General features: G+C 37.8%; 2 protein-coding genes across 3 annotated transcripts in view; both read right to left on the bottom strand.

Annotated features, from left to right (window-relative positions):
• The window catches only part of LOC139966477 (corticotropin-releasing factor-binding protein-like), a 38,097-nt gene extending 34,594 nt beyond the window's left edge, over positions 1-3,503 (bottom strand). Inside the window, exon 1 of the mRNA XM_071969509.1 lies at positions 3,353-3,503. The gene's annotated coding sequence lies outside the window, so the exon portion shown is untranslated. The remainder of the gene's footprint in view (positions 1-3,352) is intronic.
• Positions 3,504-12,253: 8,750 nt separating this feature from the next.
• LOC139966475 (uncharacterized) lies at positions 12,254-24,723 on the bottom strand. 2 transcript variants are annotated; one of them, XM_071969503.1, is made up of 8 exons: positions 24,593-24,723; positions 23,209-23,285; positions 21,499-21,591; positions 20,219-20,362; positions 18,534-18,638; positions 18,027-18,113; positions 15,724-15,897; positions 12,256-14,202 (listed from the first exon to the last, which is right to left on the bottom strand). In XM_071969503.1, the coding sequence occupies exons 2-8, from the start codon at positions 23,216-23,218 to the stop codon at positions 13,694-13,696; spliced, it is 1,122 nt and encodes a 373-aa protein (XP_071825604.1). In that variant the 5' UTR covers positions 23,219-23,285; positions 24,593-24,723; the 3' UTR covers positions 12,256-13,693. The 2 variants fall into 2 exon arrangements, with proteins under 2 accessions (XP_071825605.1, XP_071825604.1); XM_071969504.1 differs by lacking the exons at positions 20,219-20,362; positions 21,499-21,591; positions 23,209-23,285; positions 24,593-24,723 and adding an exon at positions 19,770-19,827 and having other exon boundaries at positions 12,254-14,202.
• Between the last annotated feature and the right edge of the window lie 3,010 nt (positions 24,724-27,733).

Raw genomic sequence — 27,733 nt, 5'->3', positions numbered from 1 at the left:
ATCTTAAAGATAAAAATATTCCCTCGCTTTAGTTGAAAATCCCTTCTGCATATCATGTCATTAACTCCCGGAATACTGTTAAGGGTAAACGTTTCTCTCTGGTTAAAGCTTCGACACATTCAGGTAGTGGCGTCACCACAGTCAAGTTTCGTTAATGGCTTTCTTTTCTATTATAATATGTAATAGTTGATTAAGAGTTTTGAAGCCTGATACATTTGGGATGTTTACCTATAGCTGATGTCAATATTCCCTATATTTAGAATCTGATCAGAATGCAATTTTGTTTGTAACAATATTGTTTGTCTGTGAATAAGTGAGTTAAATATTAAAAAAACAACAACAATTTCTTTCAATGGAACTATCGTGGCGACATCTTCCCTTAGCTGTTGCCAGATAAAAAAAAAATAAAAAAAATATCACCAAATTTGAAAACTTCATGTCTTTGCCATATAAAATGCTATAAAGATTTGGTTTCTGATTTGAAGATGCAGGGAACGTGTCAGCATTTTTATTAAGCAAATCAACTGAAAATATCGGAAAATCACTTCAGATTGGAATGCCAAATTCTTGGTGACCTCCAGCGGTATCCTTGGAGAATTTTTTCCATTCCTTTTTATAAACACGACGCTCATATCCGGCAACTTAAAAATCAATAAGGCGCCTGTTTGAGAAGGTTTTATATATCCTCTACAAGAAACATACTATATTCATCAAAAGAAGGGAAAATCCCTTGTATAGAGATGTTCCGTTCTGTTATGTTAATAACAACATTGAAATTTCAACTTAAATAAGTAACTCCAAATAGAATGTATATTAAACATGTTTAGGCAGTAACGAAGACAAAAATAAAGAAATAAAGAAAAACGGAAAGGTTACTGTGGTATTTGCTGAATTTCTTTTTGGAATTGTTTGAAACCTTCTTGTCATTGTTTTTTAATACACGAACATATGTTTGTTTATTACAGATATCGCAAAGAAATTTATAGAGAAGAACGAGGTATGTGTTCAAACCAATGTTTAAATAGCATGGTGCTATCCCCATAAACAGTATATCACGATAAATATTTCTTTCGAGATGAATGACGTGGTTAATTTATAACGTGGATCTCATAAGCTAGGGTCACCAAAACTTAGACGGCACGAGTTGAACAAACAAAAAGAATAAAACAGGTACCGGTACGTGTCCAAAATGTACTGAATCATTTTAAACGATTTTCTTAAGTTGCTCTTCATACGACTTTCATAACTACAGGCTTTAATTTCATTGCAAGTTGTTCATCAACGAGAAGCTAAGAATTAGATCAAATTTGTTCCACTGCTTGTCCTATATACTCATACAGTAACTGGACATCCAGATTATAATGCTAACCCACTACCAACTGTCTCGTGTTTGTTGGGAGCTAACATTTATATCTGGCCCGGGACAGCTCCCACTCCGACCACACTCCCAAACAGATAAATCTGTCCCTCTAATCTGAAGAACACAATTCATTGTGTATTTTAGTGCTTTTGGATCTTTTTGTGATTTGGGACGAAAAAAATGTGTCTTGGAAACCAATGTTGTGATGAGTATTCTCAGAACTCTGCAGTGTAGTTATTTCTGGTTGTTAAAGGCTACGGTACATTAATAAACATACCCAAGCGGTTTGGACCAATATGGAATGCCCCAAAAAGTAATCGTTTACTCAATTTTGGAAAGAAAATTTGAAATAATTGAAACAGGAAATGAGGAGAACATTAACTCTCTTTAAAGAATGCACAGAGACTTTGATGAAGTTTGGAAAATGTGTTGTTATTATTGAATCATATTTAAAACACCAATACTAATTGATGTTGTATGGATTAACATATCGGCAACATTTCTAAAGCTAGAGGTCGTATGTAACTTCGAATTCTTGCAAATAAAATTATCCAAAACAATATTTTGGTTTGTCTTGAAAGCATTTTTTAGACAGTTCTGTATGATTTCAACAAAACTGTAACCTACGTCATAAGCAGAATGAGTGAATTGGTACAGCCTATATAAATATATATATATATATATATATATATATATATATATATATATATATATATATATATATATATATATATATATATATATATATATATATATATATATATTGTGATTAATGAAAAAGTGATTTTCGAAGCGGTGTATATACAAAGAGCTCGGCCGTGGAATACTCTTCATTGCATAACTATTAATAACCGCTCATGACAGCAAAACAGCAACAACAAAAAAAGTCCAGTACGAGGTTAATGACGTAAGTTGACAGCTATGACCTTAAAGAAAATAGATAACAAGACGAAAAGGGAGAAAAAAATACATATGAAAAGAAAATTTGAGGCTCTGGCAAAATATTGGTGTACAATTCCCAAATGACGAAATATAATCAAACAAAATTAAATAAGAATAATATAAAAAAGATAAGAAAACGAAAGAAAGGAAAAAACGTTACTACAATAGTCATTAAATACGTGGCTATAGCGTGGGGCCCAGGTCATATGGGATATTAATAATTTATTCTCATTACATCTAGTATACCTAACAAAAGAAAGAATACATCATTAAGGTGGAGACCCGCAGAAGGGGAGGGGGGGGGGCTACCTCTCTGACACCAGTGGGTAAGCAATTATGGCACTACGACATCACATATTTACAACATGGCTTCCCCTGGCCGACGTTTAAACCTTATAATATTTCCTACAGTGAGCAAGATTTATTCTTTGTGTTTTTAGAAACTTTATTTAAAAACATGTTTGCAAAGTCTGCAATTCTAAATTGTCTAGGGATGAGGAGGAGTGGAGATATTTATTTATACCTTGTATGTTGTAATAGGCTGACTCATTAGCAATACATATTGCAAGGGCACGAATTTCATTAGTATAATTGCTTATACTACTACTACTACTATTACAACAACTACTACTACTACTACTATTACAACTACTACTACTATTACAACTACTACTACTACTACTGATACTTCTACTACTACCATTACCATTGCCATTGCCATTGCCAATACCATTACCATTACCATTACCACTACCACTACTACTACTACTACACAACTACTACTCTTACTGCTATAACTAATACTACTACTTCTACAACCAGCTGCAGGGGCGTATTGGATGTCTGAAAGTGATGGGGGGGGGGGGGGGGACATTGATGAGGGATCTAAGGGGAAATGAGAAATTTTGGATTTTATAAAGCCCCTAGATAATATGGTGCGATATTTATAGTACACTTCCCAGTAGGCTACTAGTTGTGTATTTGTAAATTATAATTGTGCTATCTGCATTTATTACGCAACACAAAAAGTAACAAATGGGTCAATCTTACCGTAAATGAAGGGCTGGACGGCTCACGTTGAAACTCGCATAGGTGTCAAACCGGCCAACAACTTTCACCTTGTCTATATCAGTGTTTCTCCCAATGTTCAATACAGCCAAGCTGGATAATCTTAAAGGGCATTGGCTCTCTATGGCACTGTCACATAAGTACTAGTAGTAGTAAACTAGTACTAGTGCTTTACGGATTTAAATAAGACAATGGGTCGATCTTTTGTAAGGCCGTGTAATGACATATAACTAAGTATAACAGTATCGCGTTGGCATTCCTGCTGTGGCGTAACCAAACAATTACCAATCGAATCGGATAAAACAAAAAAGCCAAATCAAGGTGTGGGAAGAAGTGTGTGTGTAGGGGGGTGGGGGGGGGGGGTGAATGGCCCACATAACTCCCGGTAATCCCGCCATTGACTACTACTACAAGTACTACTACTACCACTATTTGTTCCATTACTACTACCACTATCACTACAACTACTACTACCACTGCTACTATTACTACTACCACTACTTCTACCACTACTACTATTATACTACTACTACCACTACTACTAATACTAGTAGTTCCATTACTACTACCACTCTTACTACGACTACTACTACAGCTGCTACTATTACTACCACTACTACAACTACTTCTACCACTACTACTAAGCTACTTTACTATAACTACCACTACTCCTACCACTACTACTACTACCACTATACTATTACTACGACCACTACTACCACTACTACTACTACTACTACTACTACTACTCCTACCACTACTACTGCTACTACTATACTATTACTACGACCACTACTACCACTACTACTACTACTACTACTACTACTACTCCTACCACTACTACTGCTACTACTATACTATTACTACGACCACTACTACCACTACTACTACTACTACTACTACTACTACTACTACTACTACTACTACCACCACTTCTACTACTACTACTACCACTCCTGCTAACAATACTATTAACACTACTACAGCTGCTACTACTACTACTACTACTACTGCTGCTGCTACTACTACTACCACTCCTGCTAACAATACTACTAACAGTACTACAGCTACTACTACTACTAACTACTACTACTACTACTGCTGCTACCACTACTACTACTGCTGCTGCTGCTACTGCTACTACTACTACTACTACTACTGTTAATACTACTACTACCACTCCTGCTAACAATACTATTAACACTACTACAACTGCTACTACTACTACTACTGCTGCTACTACTACTACTACTACTGCTACTACTACTACTACTGCTACTACTACTACTACTACTGCTACTACTACCACTCCTGCTAACAATACTACTAACAGTACTACAGCTACTACTACTACTACTGCATACTGATAATAAGAAAGACAAGCGAAAAATAGAACACAGAGAGAGGGAAAATGAAGAAGACATATGGAGGTACACTAGGTTAATTTTAAACTTGTATTTAACCACAGGGTTCAGTTCCAGGAGCTAAATGATAGATGACCAAGAAACTAAATGATAGATGACTAATAAGAACACATCGTAAACACAGTTGGAAAGACCATTGAGACTTATTGATAAGTAGCCCGAGGAACGCAAGTCGGAATGGAACGAAATATATGATTCGGGTTTTTGCTTCGCAGAGCCTACTAACATATATAAGAAGACATCGTATCTGACAAAAAGCCAAATGCATAGATGCCTAAATTAGAGAAAGGTAACAGCGTCGAATAAATGGAAACGCATTACGAACGCTCGACTAAAGTGAAAATAATTTGTCTTGATAAATGATGATGCTTTGTGTGCATAATAAATAGGGCAAAACCTGTCCTCGTAATTAAAGATTAGATGTGAAATGTTCTCTAAAAGGTATTTCCCTGCACCCCCTCCACCCCTTGGCAAATGATGAAAGAATGCCAAAGAATGCTGATGTATATTCATACGTCAGCAAGTTAGTAATTTACTACAAAGAAGTTCTACTTCAAAGAAATAGCCCGATGGTGAATCTTTGCAAAATTTCAGAAATACTGATACAATACAATACTGATTGGCACAATGGCAAATGAGTTGAGTATTTGTTGTCCTTATCATGTATAAATAACTTATTTACAACCAAATTTATTTAATACTACATTTATACAGCGCTAACATCTGCCGAGCATTCTAATGCCACTTAAATTGAAAAAAAGAAGCAATTCCTCGAAATCAACAGGCCTTCGAAAATAGGCAGGGAGGTCCTTCCAAGGATATATCTTGAATAATAGAAGCTATACTGTACCGTATCGCCGAGAGTCTTATATTTCGTTCTAGGGATGTAGAGACCAGACGATTCACTTAGGGCGTATAGCTCATACCGCCCTTTTTTGTATACAAATGGCATATATTCATAAAATATGGCATCCTCGTCAGACCTTCGTTCGCTGGCAACTTTATGTGCATATAATCCATTTTACATTACTTGGACAAACCATGCATCAAAAAGTTTAAAAAAAGTATAAGGCAAGGTTTTGAAGAACATATGACACGATGACATCACATGCAAAACACATACATTTCTGTAGTTAAGTTTTCTAGATTTATTAACGGTTTATTTGGAACAAATAAATCACCTTTCTTTCGTCATCCCTATAGAAGTGTCACGTTGTCTGTTACTGGAATATTCCTTGCTATAACAAGTGTTAAAGAATACGGCAGTTCCAAATTGGGTCTCATTTATATTCTTTTAAACAAATTAATGCATATTTAAACAGGAAGAACAAACCGTTAAAAAATCATGAATTGTTATGCAATATTCTAATCCATGTTTTTAATATTTTACTGATAAATCTATAACTATAATCGAATTATAGTACACGCCTTTCTTTAAATAAGAACTTTTTCAAGCGTTTTCGGTGACGTAAGTATATTTACGTCATTTACAAGCATTTAGTCTTTCGATGATTAAGGGGGATTTATATTTCAAATCATTTTTTTTGGGGTGATCGACTTCGTCAAACTTGTGTCTGAGCTTCTTACATATATTGTATAGTAAATGTTTTTCTTTATGCATATTTAATCTTGTTTTAATAGTATTAATATCTCGAGATGTTCAGCACTTTTACAAAAATGATAATTCTGATGCTCTGGTTCACCAAAAAAAAATATCAATTAAAAAAGAAAAAAAAGAAGAAGGAATTTCCGACATTTCTAAAAAAAAAATGAACAAAGAAAAAGAAGAAGCTGTAAGCAATTAGGCAACGAATCAAAAAGCCGAAGTTGGTAAACAAAGCGTTTTGTTGTCTTGTTTTTTTTTGGTCGCGAAGAAAAGCTCAAAATAACTTCTTGACGCTACATCGAACGATAATCGCTTCATTATAAACGTCAGAGATTTCGATGTTGCTAAGAACCAGTAGCATCCAGCTTATTGGTGTAATATGATTCTTTACGGCTTTCTGATTTAATTGCCATTTCTGAAACACTTAAAGACAATTGTTAATGTCTTTTGACTTTTTATTCAACCTGTTGTTAAATTAATGGACTTGGTTGTTGGTTTGGAGTTGTTACGGGGTACAGTGAAACGCCAATTAAACACACGTTGAAGTGGTTTAGTTTCTCTTTGTTTACAGAATTTTTTATTTTGATATAACGTTTTGAACATTGTGTCATGTCATACATTGGAGAGAGCAGGGAAGGAAACCACACCTTTAATGGTTCGGCAATTGCCCAGACAGTAAACTATTTTGTCCAGCCAGTAACTTCAGCTTGGCAATGTCCAATCTAGTAAATTAATTTTTTTGCTCAGCCAGGTAGACTGAGCTTCAGCCATTGCCCACGCAGTAAGTTATTATCTCCACCCTGCAGTAAATTAGTTTGCCCACGCGGTAAATTATTTTGCCCGCTAAGTTTCGTTGTTCATATACATTAAAGAACAAACGTAACAAAAGATCGGTGGCCTATCTCATATAAAATTATGAGAATTACTAAGGATTTGTTCCATCCATATAAATATGACAAGCAGTGGGTTGTTAACAATCAGACAATCCAGTGAATAAGACAGGAACCACTAGGTGGGCCCAAAATAAAATAAAGCTGCAGCTCACCCAGTAAATTATTCTCCCTGGGAGGAGGGTGGTAATAATGGGGGGGGGGGGGGCTTGGGAGCAGAAAAGGGGTGTCATTTTGTGATTATATAAACGCAAGTCTCCTCAAGTTCACCCCGCCAGACTGCACCTCGCACCTTTGTGATTATTAGAAGGGGTGGGGAGGGGGTGCCCGTACAGGATACATTTTTTTCGCTGCAATTCTACATAGTACCGCAGTATGGTAACCTATATTTATAACCGGACTCCAAATACAGACTACATCACTGCCGTAACCAAGGGCTAACGGTGTCTATTATCCTGAGATGAAACACCTACAGGCAATAATTCAACTCTGCCGTATCTGCGCTTTCCTATAAATGCTTCTTGGTTTACTATCAGAAGAGAAAACAAGAGAATGCCAAATTATTTTCAAATTTGACTGAAAATGAGCTCACTTCTGTTTCACCAATTTGAAAGTTTAGCGATGATCAAATTTAATTTAAGAAAAGATAAGGGGAACGAAGAGAAAGTAAATATATACAGATGTTCTGTAACCTTTGTTACTTATCGTTCTTCTGTGTTTATCCGTCCTGGCTAGTCATATAATGCCTCTTAAAGGTTATGTTTACGTTTCTATGGAGATAACACTACCCAGAGGTCTCTCAATGAAAGGTTATATAAAGATTCACCCTTTTCATTTTTGTGGTTGTCAAATAGAAATTAGAGCTAGCATCTTGTTGATGTTATGTTTAATTTTGCATTCGTCTGCCTTGTTATAGATAATGGGGATTCCGAAATATTTTACGGGGCAGCACAGATAACAATCGTTTAGAAAATATCCTTTGACGATGAACTTGAAATGCACCAGGGTTGTTGGCATAGACACTTTCTTCAAAGCCAATTTCTCCAACAACAAAAAATTGCATCTCTTAAGTTTGTTGGCCATAAAAAAGAAATCATTTGACTTTTTCGGTCTTTTTGCGACTTGTGTGTCTGCAAAAAATTTTAATGACCGAAAATATAATTTTCCATACGTAGCTACGTACGTTTACGATCGACGTTCATGTACGGCTAGCCGTACGGCCAAAAGCGTAACGGTATAATGCAAGAGGGCCGTCTACTCATCGGTAAAATAAGATACCGTACAGTGCAATATTGTCAATATATATGCATTGTCTTGATTGTTTGCAGTCTGTTCGTTTTTTTTTGGCTCTCCGTGGCCAGATTACTTCCTGGGTGAGTTTTCTAAAAAGTATTATTATGTTCCCCTTGCAATGGGACTGGGGTTGAGAGCAGATCAGTTGGTTCGTTATTGAGTTTTTCGTGGCCAGGTGCTTTCCTGGTGACTTTTCTTAAAATGTATCACGTGTAGCATTATGTTCCCCTTCTATGGGAATCGTGATACACACCTGACGATGATCAGACAATCTCTATGGTGCTTGAGAGCGGATCAGTCGGTACGTTCAGTTTTCGTAGCTATGTCGTTTTTTCTGGCAACATTTCTTTAACAAGTATCACGTGTAGCATTATGTTCCCCTTCTATGGGAATCGTTATACGCACCGACGATGATCAGACAATCTCTATGGTGCTTGAGAGCGGATCAGTCGGTACGTTCAGTTTTCGTAGCTATGTTGTTTTTTCTGGCAACATTTCTTTAACAAGTATCACGTGTAGCATTATGTTCCCCTTCTATGGGAATCGTTATACGCACCGACGATGATCAGACAATCTCTATGGTGCTTGAGAGCGGATCAGTCGGTACGTTCAGTTTTCGTAGCTATGTTGTTTTTTCTGGCAACATTTCTTTAACAAGTATCACGTGTAGCATTATGTTCCCCTTCTATGGGAATCGTTATACGCACCGACGATGATCAGACAATCTCTATGGTGCTTGAGAGCGGATCAGTCGGTACGTTCAGTTTTCGTAGCTATGTTGTTTTTTCTGGCAACATTTCTTTAACAAGTATCACGTGTAGCATTATGTTCCCCTTCTATGGGAATCGTTATACGCACCGACGATGATCAGACAATCTCTATGGTGCTTGAGAGCGGATCAGTCGGTACGTTCAGTTTTCGTAGCTATGTTGTTTTTTCTGGCAACATTTCTTTAACAAGTATCACGTGTAGCATTATGTTCCCCTTCTATGGGAATCGTTATACGCACCGACGATGATCAGACAATCTCTATGGTGCTTGAGAGCGGATCAGTCGGTACGTTCAGTTTTCGTAGCTATGTTGTTTTTCTGGTGACATTTCTTTATCAAGTATCACGTGTAGCATTATGTTCCCTTTCTAGGGGAATCGTGATACACACCTGACGATGATCACTTAGTCACAGTCTTGATGCAAGGTGACTGGGGTTCATGGGCCGACCAGTCGGTTTGTTGTTTGGTTTTCCGTGACCAGGTACTTTCCTGGGTGACTTTTCTTAAATAGTATTTTAGTGATACGAATTACTAAGTTGTTACTGGACAATATAGGCTGGATGAAAGAACTGGTAGGTCATGTCTTCTCACTTGTACAAGTCCTATGTGTTCTTGTACGAGTAAAATCTGTCCTGTACACAATACACTTCAGTAAACCGTATCCTTCAGTGCACCACGTGTGCTTAAGCCCCCCCTCCCCTCCACAAGGGGTCTAAGAAAGTAGTCCGACGTCTTTTTGTTCTCCTATTATAACATTTTTCACTTTGGTCAGGTGCAGTTCAGATGAAGGCTCTCGCTATTACACCGGCCGCACCTGAGATCCTATCTAAACCGCTGGTTTTAGCATAGTAAAACCCACGAGCTACATCAAGCCGCATTCTAGTGCATTTCACACGTTATCCATTTAATGAGCATTGACAAACACGAGTTTATATATATATATATATATATATATATATATATATATATATATATATATATATATATATATATATATATCACACGTATGTTTTCGATGAATATTCGGTTAATTATGGGACAGGAGTGGAATTTTCGCTGCTTTCCGGATTGCCTCTTAAAGTCCCCGTTTTTGACGAACCAGATGATACCTAATCATCTCGCCTCAAAAAGGGAGAAAAAAAGCTCATAGAAATAACTGAATATTTGTCATTGACAGAAGACATCCTTCAGTACCACTGCAGAATTCTAAATGATGCAAGCGAATCTAGTCCACTCATGACAGGTTTGAGCCTGAAACGCAAAGGCCATCAAGGAACGCGTAACACAAACACATACCCTATGATATAAAGATGCCCCATCGTGGTTTCACATGTTACTATTATCGATCAAACCAAAAAGGATGACATTGGAACCGAGGGGACACGGGCCACGTACATCCCAAACACACCCCAGTATTGTCAAAAGTCACACGTTTCATAAGTTAAAAGTACTGTTATTTTTGTTCGTAGAAGAGAACTTTTATTCCATATATAAATTTAAAACGTATACTTTTGTTATTTAAATGTTTTTTTTATGAAAACGGGAAGGACAAAACTGTAATTCAAAAGTACACTTTGTGGAAGAACATTCAAATGAGATTTTTTCATTAGGAATGAGGAGAGGATCCCATGTCGGAAAGTTTTGAGGCATCTTTGTGGTACCTCCACCACACTATACCCTCTACACCTCCACCACACTGTATACCCTCTACACCCCCACCACTTTACCCTCTACACCCCCACCACACTATACCCTCTACACCCCACCACACTATACCCTCTACACCCCCACCACACTATACCCTCTACACCCCCACCACACTGTATACCCTCTACACCCCCCCACACTATACCCTCTACACCCCACCACACCCTCTACACCCCCACCACACTATACCCTCTACACCCCCACCACACTATACCCTCTACACCCCCACCACACTATACCCTCTACACCCCCACCACACTATACCCTCTACACCCCCACCACACTGTATACCCTCTACACCCCCACCACACTATACCCTCTATGCCCCCACCACACTATACCCTCTACACCCCACCACACTATACCCTCTACACCTCCACAACACTATACCCTCTACACCCATAACACACCACACCCTCTACAACCCCACCACTGATACCCCCACCACACTATACACCTATAACACACCATACCATCTACAACCCCAGCACACTATACCCTCTACACCCCACCACACTATACCCTCTACGCCCCCACCACACTATACCCTCTACACCCCCACCACACTATACCCTCTACACCCGCACCACACTATACCCTCTACACCCCCACCACACTATACCCTCTATAACCCATAACTCTTTTCAGCCACCGCCCCTCATAACATCACATTGTCATGTTATGAGATATGTTGCGGTTGACCTTTGACCTATAGTGTCATAATAATTCATAGCCCATGGCTTATCTTGGTTCCTTCCTTCCGTTAATCAGAAGCAACAGACACTGTACATAAGAACCCAAAGACTATATGTCAGCGATTGTTTATTTTAGGTGCACATAACTGTGCATATGTAACTGTAATATAAAATAATGAACAGAAACAAAGTTAAAAAGAATAACTAAACGTTGTATGTGACTAGAAAGCACCTGGAAAATTACAAATATATATATACATACATCAACATACATATATATATATATATATTTCAATATATATATATTAATATATATATATATATCAATGTATATATATACATCAACATACATATATATATATATTAATATATATATATTTCAATATATATATATGTATATATATATATATATATATACATATATATATATATATATATATATATATATATATATTAATATATATATATATGTATATATATATATATATATATATATATATATATATATACGAAATTGTAATGAGTTGCAAAATTCAGGAGAGTGAAATATCTTTCAGCCTCCTTAGGGATTCGAACCCGGGCCTCCCGCTTTATATGCGGACACCTTAACCAACTAGGCTATGGACGCTGATTGTATGTCCAGAGGTTCGAAACCGGTAAGGAAGGCCATCATTCCACTGCAGACCCTTGCCACCTGTCTCGAAAAATGCTAGTTCCGTTTGGTGACATATTTTGCCTTACTCTTAGAGATCAATCATGATGTATAAATGTTGCACATTTTATATAACAAAAAAAACAAACTACAAACATAAGAAACTTATGTAAACCAACAAGTAATTTTTCTGACAGATATAAATCAAGCATTTCACCTTCCAGAATGAGTTCCCTTGAAATTCGTTAAGGAAGCAAAAATACAGAAGGTATCTAAAGCAATTATAAAATAATCCTAAGATCATAGACATTTTGTATTACAAGCTGTACCTGTGACCCCAACATTTTGCATATCCTGGAGATCAAAGTTCAACATATTTCTTTTATTCAAAATTTGAAATTGTGCTATTTCAAGGAGCCAACTGCTATGTTCAGTTGCCCTGATATCAGAGAGGAGAACGACAACTAGATACAACCTAAACGGCTGAAAATTCTTCAACATTGTTTCAAAAATTGCAATAATATAGCACAAATTTTGCATCCACACACAACTGCTAAACGAAGGAAACGTGAAATGGCATGGATATTATGAAAGAATACTGAATCCCAGTTACTTTACAAACGGTATCTTAAGAACCTTCACTCTGAGGTGATTTCTGTTCAGCCAGCAGCCTCTGTGTTTCTCCAATAAATTGCCCATGTAAGTATCTACTTCAAGAGCCACTCTTCTGCAATCCAGCCACTTCAATCTTTGTGAGTTAGTAATCCACTCTAAAACATCACACAGATGTTCTATCGTACTGACGTAGATTATAGCAGGTCTTCGTGGAGAGCGTACGCATCTGATAAAATCACAGACAGAGTTCACTCCTCCCTCTCCATCAAGATAACTGCTCCCTTTGCGCCACCCCCCCTCCCCCCAAAAAATACCAAGACAACAAACCATAAGTGACGAAAACTGCCGATAAGCATGACATTGAGTTATAAATGCTTATGATCGTTTTGAACATCACAAACAGACTTTGAACAGACCTGAAGCAGCAAACCACATTCTATCTCTCTGCAAAACAAAGCTCCAATGTGGACATTTCAGAATTTAGGCACTATTGGTAAAATCGATCGACCAATCATACAAAATAATACATACGGCAACGGTTATCAGGGTAACCACAGTTAAAAGAGAAAGCTCTGTTCATATAAATATATGTATTCTACTTCTCTTTCAAACGTTTAGCAAGATCATGTGGCCGAGAAAGCCAACAAGTCAACTGTGCAAAGGATAGCTAATCAAGTATTTCCAAAACTATTGGAGTTTGGCTTGAAATCATCCTCGACGACGACGCCAGTACTTGCAAATTGACCGTCGCTCGACGTAGCGGTCACTTGATAGAAATCTTCGACAGGTTCGTTGACATTTTGCTGTATTTGTAAACTACCCGTCGTCGAAGGTCCCGGGGTAGTACTGAAAAACTCTTGGTTATTGGACTGATAGAAAAATGTATCGTATGTCTTTTCTTTAATCTTTTTCCTTTGTTCCCTTTTGGCCAGTCTCCAGCGACGCCTTCTGGCTTCGATGGCCTCTTCCTCCGCTTTATGTGCGCTGGCGGCTTTGGGTGGTTTGGCAGGCATCTTCCTTCGGTTCTTGAAGTGACCTTGTTGGGGTCTAACCCCAAAGGAGGGGGTCCTTCTCATGTCAGCGGTCTGTAGAAATTGACTTGGCAATGAGTGGCGCCGATTTCTGTTGTTTGAGATATTTCTATGTGTGGGAGATAACTGAGTTATCTGACTACTGTTTGCTGAAAAGAAAAATTATTGATTTATTGATTTATTCAATTAAATACAATCTGAGAAAAAAGATGGATATAGAATTATTTAAACAAATAGAATATTGTACAAAGAAAGAGCAGAAATGAAACCTGTTAAGTACAACGGCCAAACTTAAAGCAAACGAGTTGAGTCGAATGTTGAATTTTTTCTCATGCAACATCATGATTACATTTTGAGGTCATTTTAAATGGATGAGCTTGTGAAATATTTATGAATTTTATGGGGCTGCTTTTTGATTTTACTCTGCTAAGTTTTCTAAACGTACCAAATGTAACTCACAGTAAGATCGTCACTGAACATTCACCTAAAGACTCACTCACATCTATTTTTACACCACAAATGAAGTTGAATGAGTCAGTAATTTACTAAATATGATTCAGTCCCAAACATTTCATCTCCCTTGGGATGTTTTCAAAGTATTTCTGAAACACATTTCTAAACATAGAAAAGAAAAAAATGTTCACCCTGTGTGTACTTCACGATTTTGAAATGGAACTTGCTTTTTGATAATAATAATTATACAAAATTTTTATATAGCGCCAAACAAACTATGAAATAATTCTAGTAGCGCTTAACATAATAATAACAATTATAACATATATAACAATTATAACATATATGCTTTGGTGAAAAGATACGTTTTGAGAGCTGATTTAAAACCGTTCACAGTATTGCACATTTTTACATGTTCTGGAAGTGAGTTCCACAGGCACGGTGCACTGGATGCGAAAATTCTCAAGCCGTAAGTCTGTGTTTGAACTCTAGGGATGAGTAACATCAGCGATGAATTATAGAGAAGATGAACGGCTGAAATCTCTATGTGATTTTAGAATCAAACAGCAATGGTAAAATAACCAAATTCATTGCCAAACATCTACTTACAGTTATGAATTATATGAAAGGTGTTGAAGTCTATGCTACTTAAAGTGTTTTATTTCCTTTTTGAAAATGAAGAAGATTTTGAAGGTTTTAAGCATATTTGACATGAGTGGGAGGGAATAAGAGACGTAGTGATATTTTTGTTTTCAATTCCTGGGCTGCCGAGCCCCATGACAAAACCTGAAGTATTACAGTACATGGGGAACTAAAAGATTTTTCTACTTTCATATTTGTCTATCTGTTATGTTGGAATTTTTACCTTCGAATTTCATTTTGCCCATTTATAGCAAACTCCCCAAAGTTTTATGTTTTTCCCATTTCTGTCTTTACATGAATTTCATCTTCAATTCTTCATTGATCTATGGCTGGCAGAAAGCCAATTGCTACGATATTATAGGATTTAAAAGCTGGCAGCATTAAAAGTGTTCTGAAGCCTCCTTGTGGTCCAGAAAATTTTTGCCGGCGGCAACGAGCATTCCCACGAGCCATAATTTGATTACATATCGTACACTTTGACATGAATGAAAACAGGATTCATTAGACAGACTCTGTTCAGGAGAACATGATCATGAGAATAAATTTAATGTTACAGGTCTTGTTGTCTGTCTAACCTTGTACACTCTCCGTTGGTCCCACCATTGACTGTTCTTGATAGTCAGTTTGTGCAGGAATGATTGTGTTCTCAGGGACTTTCTGCCAGCTGGGGGACTCCATCTCATTAGCTTTGGCAGGTTCAGAATCGGAGACTGCTATTACATGTGGTTGTTGGTCAGTAAACGATGCTTCTAAATCAGGAAAAGAGAAATAGGTATTAAGGCTTAGACAAGAGAAGAAGAAAGAGCCAAAAAAAATTGGTAACAAACTGCTGTATCTACTGCAAACAGGCTAAATAGGTAAACATTTACAATTTAGAGAGCCTGACTGGTCACTCGTAGTAGAGCTACCCTGATTCATTTGGTCAATATTCTTGTAAGAGAATGTACCTCATGTTTATTCAGTGTGTGAGGTCATGCCCTCTGTTTGGTCGTTCCTTCATGTGGCATGGAGAGATCGTGGAGCTCACTGGCGTTCTAGATCTGCGTAGGGTCAGTTGTGTGACTGGAGTTCTGCAATACTTATATTATACATGTTACTTGTGCCAGGGTGTGGCAGCCAGTACAGCCCATGCCGATACTGTGTGACCTTTGATTGTCCCAGGATTTGCGTTATAGGAGTAAAGGATACTAAATAGGTACGTTTTAACTATTGCGGTTTATGGAGTTTTAAATGTGTAATTGTAGAAACCATTTGAGTTGCGTCTTTGAGGTTTGCGTTGCATTTTCTAGTCTTTATGTGATACTTGTATATTTGTGCTGCTTGCTATTTATTGATTATTTTGTGATATATTTGTACGTTAATAGAGAATTTATATATATATTTTTTGTAGCTTTCAGGGATTGAATAGATGACATATCCAGTAGAAGCCTTAGTGTCCTCAGTCTCGTTTATATCTCTACACCACGGCTACAATTCTAATTAACTTGTCTTTTCAATAATCACTTCAATCTGTTTTTTTAGTCCTCCCTCTGAAGAAGATCCTGCAATGATAACAAATTTCAGACTCTCAGACTTCTGTACTGAGGGTTCTCACCATGCAGCACACGTGTCAAACCCGGAGGACGAATGATTTCAATCTGGCAAGCCAAAAAACAAATGACAGAGATGACGTGCAATCTTGCACTAAGTGGATAAAGCAGACTCTCCAGTCCTTTAGACTGAAACACTTCACCTCCGCTACTCAAACCTTACACAACACAATTTTCTTTTCTATTTGGGTTTTCAAAAAAGGTCTATATTTTTTTATCCTCAGCAAGAATAACATGCATTTTCAAGGAATTCAAAATCCTTCCAAACTGTTAACATCCCACCAAAACAAAAGGAATTTCAAACTGCAGCAGCTATGACCTGATGATGTAATCAAGGTTTACACATCACATTATTATGTTCATAAAACTCCAACAAAGTCACAAAATTCCTGGTTTTGTTTTATTCATTTCAACAAAAAAAACAGAAGGATTCCCAGGAATTTAAGACCACCTACAGGTACCAGAGAACTTTAACCATTCATTATGTATGATTAATGTCAACGAATCAAGCAAACAGACTACATCTATACTCATTTAATTGTCCGACTAAACTAAGATATTGTTTATTTCTTGACATCCAAACAGTAGTACACAAATGGAAGAGATATGTTCAGATCCAAAGACTGCAAAAATGAAATAACATTTATGAGACTCCATATGAGAGTTTGGGCCTTGGGCAGGCAAGATTACACAATCTTGTTATGATTTTTGAATAAAATAAATAACAAAATGAAACATAAGAGAGGTTCTCAACCAAAGTAAAAGGAAACCCATCCCGCAGAGAAAGTACAGAGGGCAGTGTAAGTCATTTCATCACACCGTCTGGTCTAATCTTTTACTCAGAGGAGATGTTACTCAGAGTAGATGTTACTAGATGTTACTCAGAGTAGAAACAATAGTCCACCCAAACCAGTCTTTTACTCAGAGTAGATGAACCAGGGCTCAAATTCGATCTAAATGAATCACCATTTCAACTCAAAGTAAGTGAAACCAGACTTATATAGAGTCTACCCAAACCAGTCTTTTACTCAAGAGTCAAATTCGACTCAAATTCGATCAATGAGTAACCACTTGAACTCTGAGCAACTCAGAGTTTTATGAGTCCATGCAAATGGATACAGACTAGTAATAGCATCTTTGGCTGTTGACAAAGGCTACATTTACCTGAACTCCAATAAACCCACCCAAATGAGTTTGAACCCTTCACAGCAAAATGAGTGAGACTTTGTATTTTTAAACGTCAAACTGATTCTGTTTCTCGGTAGAGAGGTGGATTATTAAAAACTCACCTGATGACACTTCGGGCAAGTCTGAGCTGTCCTCCCAGTCTCCTGATAATTCTCTTGTATCCTCCATCTTAACCGTGAACTGTTCTTCTGTGAATGATTGGGCGATATAAAAAGAGGGATAAAACAAATTAGAAATTATTTTTCAGGTTCGATGTCATGGATTGCTTTCAACAATGGCATGCGCAAAAGGAAGGGCAACGGATGCCCTGCCCACTTATCTCCATCACCAAGTCTGGGGAAACTTGCAATCAGTTGGGAAAGAATTAGACTACTCATTCGGGGCCAAGGATGCCCCGATGTGTGGATTCAGGTGGGGTGTACGGGGATGTATACCTCCCTTGCAAACTCACACGACTACACCTAATTATAGATAATATACCTCAGAATGTACCTAAAAAAAATATAAACTGGAGACAATTTCCAGAACCGGTAACCCCCTGGAGTTGGTTTCACCAAAGCCAGGGCCACACACTTCTACTTTATAAACCCAAGTTGCAGGACACTGACCTTCAACTGTGTTGTCATCATAATACTCGTCTGGAAAGGCCTTAGGACCGTACCCCAAATGGTCTTCATTATTCCGAACGGTAAATCCAGTCAGATGTACCATCCCTGCAAGAAGATGGTAGAGAAACTGTGAAGAGAGCTCTCAAGTGGAGAAGTTGAGCAGAGAATGTTGACGAGTGCAGTGACAGGAGACAAATAAGACAAAAAAGTAGAGACTATAAGGAAGAGAGCTTATGTAATCACAAAACCTTAAAGGAACACAATCCATGCAACAGCACCCTGTCAGCCTCCTTGTCCCTCTTCCTTAGGTGTTCCAGAAATTTTCTGCACGAAAGTAATGAGGATTTAAAGGCATTGAAGACTCGCCCCAAACCGCGTGCCACAATCTGAAAAAGTTAACTTTCTGTTGCTTGCAAGTGAAGGTTTCTTCTTGTCGCTACAAAATGCAGACAGTAAGGAAACGTGATACTTTGTTATCTTTTATATAGACCTGAGATGTCTATAGCTGCTATGTACACTGTGTTGTGGGCATTGATCGTAGCTGTATGTATTGACTGTACACTAGTGTCTAATTACCGACGGTAGCAAGCTGTGTGTGTATTTTCTGGGATCGATGGTGGTGTCTAACACTTCTGGTACACCTCATTCGAAACTAGGTCAGATTACCAGCATGAGACGTTTCTTTGTGCGCGAGTCTTCACACCCTTTAAAAGCTCTTAGATTACATCATATCTTTCTGTTATTAGAAGTATAATATAATTATCATAAATAATAATGGAAAAATTTGTCCTCTTTTTTATTCAGATGTACCATACCTGCACGGAGATGGGAGAGAAACTGAGAAGAGATCTCTTGTTATGACTTTTCTACAAACTTTTCCTCTTTTTTTTTGGCCTGCTTACCCACAAAGCACTTTATTCTAATGGAATGCCAATTTATACTTCAAAATAGCAACCTGAGCCAGATTCTCCCATTCCATATTTCTATTTCCTGGCTAACAGCCATTGCTGAAATTTTTCCCAAAAGAACTAAAGGAAAAATCTGAATCACTGAACAGTACACATAATGTAATTTTCTTTTCCAAATGGTGACAGAAAATTTAAGCTTAAACCAGGAACTAAAATTCTGTAATGAGCTGCATGAATATGATTATATTTTAGCTAAAAACCTTTAAAGTTACTTTATCCATGTATCCAAATAGTACTATTTAAACTGGGAGACATGTTCATGTTTTACCTGTGCCCTCCACAGATAAAGTGGTATTTAAAGTGGTAGACATGTTAATGTTTTACATGTGCCCTCCACAGATAAAGTGGTATTTAAACTGGGAGACATGTTCATGTTTTACCTGTGCCCTCCACAGATAAAGTGGTATTTAAACTGGGAGACATGTTCATGTTTTACCTGTGCCCTCCAGAGATAAAGTGGTATTTAAACTGGGAGACATGTAAATGTTTTACCTGTGCCCTAAAGAGATAAAGTGGTATTTAAACTGGGAGACATGTTAATGTTTTACCTGTGCCCTCCACAGATAAAGTGGTATTTAAACTGGGAGACATGTTAATGTTTTACCTGTGCCCTCCACAGATAAAGTGGTATTTAAACTGGGAGACATGTTAATGTTTTACCTGTGCCCTCCACAGATAAAGTGGTATTTTAAACTGGACAACATGTTAATGTTTTACCTGTGCCCTCCACAGATAAAGTGACTTTCTCGCCCTCTGATAATGTTACATTCATGTACTGCTGAAAGATGACGCCACTCATCAGGGTGCAGAGAAGATGTTCTGATCCTTCTGTCTGTATAACTACTTGAGTAAATCCAGAACCTGAGGAAAGCAGGAATAAATTGAAAAAGGCATCTCTAAGGTTTCTAAGTTTTGCAACAGAGAAAAAAAAGAATTTCAGCTCGGGGAGTTAAGAGGCACAAAAATGAAAGAAAGGAGAGTAAAACTGAGAGGGCACTTTGATTAATTAACTATTCCAGGCTTTACCTACGGGGACACGTCGCTCCTATGCCTCCATTAACGTCTGATTTAATTATTATTATTATTATTACCCCGTTATTTATATAGCGCATAATCCAAAAGTTCTATGAGCTTTGTACTTAACCCTGGTCATTGGTAACTTGTCACACCTACACACCAAAGTGTGCACAATTCAAACAATCTCTCCTGGGGCACCACAGTGCACCACAGCCACGTGTCCCCTGGGGGACTTCCCATAGGGTGCAGCCACAAACCGACGCATGCAACTATATTTACAAGTCACCTCGCAAGTCCCCATTTATACACCTGGGTGAAGAGAGGCAATGGAGATAAAGTGCCTTGCCCAAGGACACAACGCAATGATCTGGCCAGAGCTCGAACCTGTAATCCTTAGATCACAAGTCCACTGCCTTAACCACTTGACCACAACGCCCTCACAACATCCTCACAAGGTTCGTATTTGACATAAAGTGCCCAAACATATATGTTTACAGATGCAGATCAGTGAACTGACAAATGTTTCTTCCCACACATGTTGTATGAGGTGTATTAAACCGATTCACTGCTTTTGGAAGTTTCAGAAATTGAAAAGAAAGACTATCCTTGCCATAACAAGATTTGTCCTCTGTCATCTCCTTAAAATCACCTTCAACCTAAACACCTGCTGCGTGCACATAAAATCTGCAACTCTGTTATATCTTGTCCATGTTTTTTCATATTTTACCTCACTATGGGAAGTACCTCAGGCTTCACCTTTTAGTCAGTTCTTTGATAAAAAAATATGCTATGAAGATACTGACTGTGTATAACAAACAGAGAAATTGAGATACTGTATGGACAGAAGTTCTACAGGTTGAGACACAAAGAAGGCTGACTAATATCAAAATACACAGTCCCCTCATGAACTTACTTTGTCCAAAACATATCTTAGCTAAGTTTATGCAAAAGGGATAAACTTCATGAATGATTGTACCTACCAATGTTTTGTCTGCTATCCAAGGCTGCCATAGACAAACAGATTGTTTTATCTAGCACCTTTGTACAGGGCTGTCCTGGTATTAATGTGACACCTATTAAAAAGCAAAATTATAAAATGAATATTACATGGTAAAGAAATCTCATTGTTAATAGAACTGACCACATAATATGATGATGGTACAGTTCTCTCTTATTTCTGACATTCATTGCAACCCATTTATATGGACGTCATACCATGCGACTTTGGGGGATTGAGAACAGATATTTGAATACTTTCCAGTATCAACCACTTCACTTTATGATGAAACCTCTCTCCATGTCACTAATCATCATTTTCTAGTGCTCAAATTCCTCAACTCCTTCCCTTCTTGACATCACCACTGCACCAGCAATGCTCTCCAGAGCAGACTATTGTAATTTCTTACTTGCTAATTTATTTAATTTACAGTGAAAGTTTAGCAAGTTATAACATTTGTCAAACAGTATCATGCAAGTGAGAATACCATCACTGAGATTACCTTTAAAGGCATTGAAGACTCGCCCCAAACCGTGTGCCGCGCACTGAAAAAGTGAACTTTCTGTTGCTTGCAAGTGAAGTTTTTCTCTTGTCGCTACAAAATGCAGACAGTAATGAAACGTGATACCTTGTTATCTTTAGCTGGACCTGAGATGTCCATCGCTGTATCGTTAGTACACTGTGCTGTGGGTATTGACCGCAGCTGTTTGTACTGAGGTACACTAGTGTCTAATTACCAACGGTAGCAAGCTTCTGTTACACCTCATTCGAAACTAGGTCAGATTACCGGCATTAGACGTTTCTTTTTGCGCGAGTCTTCACACCATTTAAGTTTTACTTAATTTTAAGATACAAAAAACATCAGAAGCCAGGCTTCCATATATCACACATACATCTATGAAATATATGACTGTAACTACATGAAACACTCAACATTCCATAAGCTACACTAGTGGGTACCTTTGTGTATATTGTATACACTTGGCAGACAAGAAGAATATGACTTTTTATTGTATGTACAGTACTAAATGAGAGGGAGTAAATACTATGTGCACACTGAACATGGTTAAAAAATCGACTGAAAATGTTAAAAATTACATGTATTTTCTTTAAAAGAAATAAGTCATTCAGAAAAATGTACTGCAAAACTGCTATAAATTTAACAAAAAAATGAACTTAGATCCTCCATTTCTGACAAATTTAGTCAAACTAAAAAATACAGTAAAGATTGCCATTCTGATCATTTAAACTGGTCCCAGCTATAGAATAAGCTTGTGTGTGGACATTGGATTAATAATTCTGTTTTTCCTGCTTCACTTTTTAAACATAATTTTCCCAACAGAAAACAGACTGGTTAAATGCTAAACAATTTTGCAAAGATCAAATAAAGAAGTGGCTAGGATGGGTCTTGGGATTTGAACCAGTGACCACTGGGATACAAGACCTGCATTTTCTAGCAATTGAGCTGGTCAGCCCTTATTTGGTTGTGACCCTATAAAGTCACTCTTTCTTGGAGGAATGAGGGAGGGTGGGGAATGTCAAAGCCACAGTATCTCACATTCATATGGTATAAACAAGTACAGTATTACACTCCAATTTCACTTTTAGTAATAAATCCCTTTCCCTCTGCTTTCCCCATAATTAGAAAATTCAAGTAAAACCCCTTATCTTTAAACAAGAAGTAGAAACTTACCCCAAAACATTTTTACTTTAGGAGTACCCTGCAATGAACATGGAAAGATATGGTAGTCCTTGTACTCCTGTTTCGGTCTGCAAACAAACAAACAAATCAACAAAAACTTGTTATCCAATCTTTTTTTTTATCACCATCACCAACAGAGAAGAACAAATATATTTCAGCAGAAACTCTTCTGATTTTTAGTATTCTCAAAATTCAAAAAGTCCATGGTAGTTTTGAACCTCTAAGATATTCCTTGAGCCATTGACCATGTGTTCCATTGGCTTATCGCATGTTAAAATGTGGTACTTCTGAAGGGGCCTGTTACTTACTTTGCTCACACAGAAGTGTAATCAGGAGAGACTAAATAGCTGTAGGTACAGTAATACAACAGCATGCTTGAGTACAAGTAGAGTTACCCTTGATATGAGTACAAATAAGATCAAAGCATGACTACAGGTACTTAATTTTGTACTAGTGTCCATACTTCATTGTAAATTGGCTTGAGTACAAGTATGGGTACGTGTACAAATCCATGAGGTCAACTAGTATAAGTACAGGCTACAATGCTTGAACTCGAGTACTGACTCTCTACCAGTCTGTGAGACAGTATTGTACTTTCAACTGTTGGCTGTCACTTAAATGATTTACCCATTCTCATGATGTTGCTTATGGAATAATAATACAGACAACATCATTTTGTGTCCTCATATAACAAATAAGAGGGTTGGTCCTTTTTCATATATTGCCCAACAGTCAACAAGCAAAAACCATTTTAGTTGATCTCAAAATTGATTCATTTTCAGAATTCTATGAGGTATCCATTATATTACTAGGCTACTGTGTTATCAGTTGATGGTAGTATTTCATGGACATACAGTACAGTTCACTGTATCAGGTAGTTGAATATTCAAAACATCCCTGTGTATGCATTGGCTCAAACAAGTTTGCTAAGAATGAACAAAAAGTATGCATTCTTGTATGCCTAACATGTTGCACAAACTGTGGAAAACTTTCAGATCCGAACATGAGACTAGTAATAGGACCGTTACCATAACATTTTGTACCATTAATTAATGACGTACAGCCCTAGATGTAAGTGACTGATATTATCAACGAAGGCATCTGTTACTTTGCCTGTGACTGAGCCTACACTACATGTTGGCTATCATTCTTCAATGTTTTGTTAAACAGTAACAACACAATTACATATTACTATTAGCGCAACTAGTACCTACATTGAATATACGGAGGAAAGCAAGTAAAGAAATGTAAGTGATATTTTGACACAACAGTCGGTTTTTGGGGCATACAGGATCAACTAGGGCAATACAACTGACGATGCCTCGGAAAATGTAGTGAAAGTTGCATTTTCACTATCGTTAGTAGTTAGGCTTACCATCCAGGTCTGGTCAAGTAGAGCTGGGGTCCGACCTTCTTTTCTAATCAATCGTTTTGCTGCATTGATCAATGCGAGTGCTATTTGTAGTCTGCTAACGCAGCCAGAGTGCGATTTCGATGTATTATTACGGCTGAGGTTAGTTCCAAGGTGTTTCGACAACAGAGAAGTTGACCTGTGACGTACTTCCGTTTTCAAGAGCCCTCTCTAGTATTGCTATGGCAATGGCGCGAAATGGAAAGTGTAAATTACTTGTACAAGTTGTTGATGACGGCTACTCAGGCTGAAGATTAACCCGAAGATGACGGCAACTGGGCAGCATGGGTTTGAAGCCTGGACGTAAAGATTAGACCTAAATGTATTCTATTGACTTGAACTTTTAACGTTTGAGAAAATTATATGAGCCAGGCTTTGTTGCAGGTTGTAGCTGCCACAGCTTAGGCCCCAAGACGTAGCCTAAGGTACTGTAGGCCTAACGGCATAACCGTTAGCCTAGTAATGGTTGGTGAATTACTCTGTTGAACAGCTATGTTTAAACGAAATTGGGGGTCGATGGGGGCAGTCATAAATTTTGATAAGGATTATATTTCTAGTGGAGGTGCTTATAGGTGTTTTGAAAGGAAGGAAAGTCATTTCTAATAATATCAGGAGGCATGCTAAGGAGTAAGGTACACCTAGGCCTAGGCCTAGTTACACTTACACTACAGGGATAAGCTGAAGATTGTCTTTACCAATGCTAGAAGTATTTGTAAAATTTTTGCTGAATTTACTGTTCTTCTTGAGAATCTGCGAGGTCCGCGAGACCGAAAGTAAAAAAGTCCGCAACACCGAAGATCTTCGAGACCGAGGTCCGCAAGACCGAAACTATTACTAAATACTAGGCCCCGCGAGACCTAAACTACTAGGCCTATAATAGCACTTGGTAAGACAAATCTTACTACCGGTAATATTACCTTGATAAAGCGCGTAATTTAAAAGAATTTACAGCCATTTCTTTTCATAATGGATGCCAGTGAGTTGCGCAAGGGGGCTGGGGCGGCTTGCATTGATACTAGGCCTCCACTAGTGGCGTAACCAGAGGGGGTTGCAGGGGGCAAAAGCCACCGCTCTCAAATGTCTAACCCCCCTGCTGTGTGTTTGTGCTACAAAGTGTACAAATTTTAGGAAGTAAATTAGATGTTTGGTTTATTATGAGGAAATTGTGTCAACTGTTACAGGCTAGAGGTTAAAAGTTGACCCCTAATTAATCCTGATTTCATAGTAAAGTGGGATAATAATGACAGTATCCGCTATAACAAGGGAACATGTTGTGGTTTTCAGTTCTACTTCTGTAAGGAGTCAAAATTCTTTAGACTACTCGAATTTCAAATAATATTTTTGTAATATGACAATGTAAAAAAGTGTTTTAAACTGGATTAAATCGCCCGTTTTCCCTTACCTCTTCAGATTTTAAGGGGGGGGGGGCAGGGACGTCCACCAGTGAAGAATTTACAGTAGGGGGCATGCTCCATAGACCATCGGTCTCACAGACCATCGGTTCTCGGAAATTCCCCTGGACGGGGTATGTTGTGTATTGTCAGGACAGGAGGGATACTCGTAATGGAATTGGTGGGTAAGCTTGCACGGTTTTGTGAAAACTTACAACGGTTTGCCTGAGAAAGTTGTACTTGCAAGAAGTGTGAACGGGTTAAGAATGCTTTGGACAAGCACTTTAAGCATTGTAATCGGGTCTGAGTGTTTATGTCTTCAGATTTTTCTCTCCTATAGGGTCCTTGGGAATTGAGTGCCCCTCCTGATCCTTTTTTTTCTACCAAACTAAACTAATAATAACAATAAATACGTTCAGATAGGCACTACGTTAGGTCTACAGAAGTCTGGTAGACCTAGCTAATTTCAGTATTCAAGGTGCCAGTGAGCTGTCAATCTAAGTAACTTATTTCTTGGTAATTTGTTTGGCCATAATAAAAGTCTGTTCAGGTGATGCAGAATTTATTCAGCAGGTGGTTCAAGTCCACCAACAGATAAGATTAAGCCACTGAATTTCCAAGAAGAATTTGATCATTTGTGCATGTGACTTAATTGCTATAGAAAAAAAGGCTAATCCCATGATAGAAATTTTGTTTGGCAATTTGGCAAATCAATCAATGAATATTCTGACATTCCTTACAGAGGAGTTTTGTCTGTGAATGTGTGATATAATTTTTTTTGTTCATCTTGGGTCACCATACACTTGGAAGTGCAATTCCAGTACAAAAAGGTCTCTTAATTTACAGTTAACTTGATACAACATTGTAAAAAAAATTGTGTAAAATTCTTCAACAACGCATAAGACAGTGCCCGCCTTTTTAAACAAGAAAACTGGGAGCTGATGTTGTTAAAGCTCACTACCAGCTGCTTTTGATTGGCAAGAAAACCTTGGCGGAGTGTGTACGTTAGGTCTAAAGAAAATTGCAGCAGCTCAGTCCAGCAAACTTGGAAGGATCAAAAACATTGCCCGCTTCAGGAAGGACAAAGAGTGTAGGAACTTCTAACAAGCAGATAAAACTCATTTATTTTATATTTCTTTGTTACACATACAATGCAAGAATCATAACATACTTAACAATGTGAAGTTTTTATCTGGTACACAAGAGGTACAAACAAACCCACTGACAGGAATCTGGGGGTGGGGGCAGGTGCACTCTATAAGGTCTTGTCCCACAGTTTCCCAGACCTTGAGCAAATTTTCAAATACACAACTAGAAATACAAATTTCCCAAAGGGGATGGGTGGGGGGAAGCCCTTGTTCCCTCTCCCAGGTTTTCCTCAAAAACCATTACTTGGAAATAAGCTTACTTAAGCTTCACCATATTATGTATAGGGGCTTAATAAAACCACAATTTTCTCTAATGGACAGAGGCACCTCCCTTATTTTATTCTCACTGGTACCCACTTCAGACCCAACATCATGCTTTAACTTGTAGAGCTGCATAATATCTAATTGTGAAGGTAGAAGAGGCCCTGTATTGCCCAGATGAACAAGCATCATGTCACATATTCAAGAAACTGATCTAGGCTGGTAGAAGTGTTGTATAGGATCAAGTCACATTGTGACATTTGTAAAAAAAATTGCAGTTTTTGCTATATTCATCGTGAAGTTAG

Source organism: Apostichopus japonicus, chromosome 4, assembly GCF_037975245.1.
Source record: "Apostichopus japonicus isolate 1M-3 chromosome 4, ASM3797524v1, whole genome shotgun sequence".
NCBI lineage: Eukaryota > Metazoa > Echinodermata > Holothuroidea > Aspidochirotida > Stichopodidae > Apostichopus > Apostichopus japonicus.
Note: the sequence above shows the minus strand (reverse complement) of the source record. Positions and strands in the feature narration are given on the sequence as shown.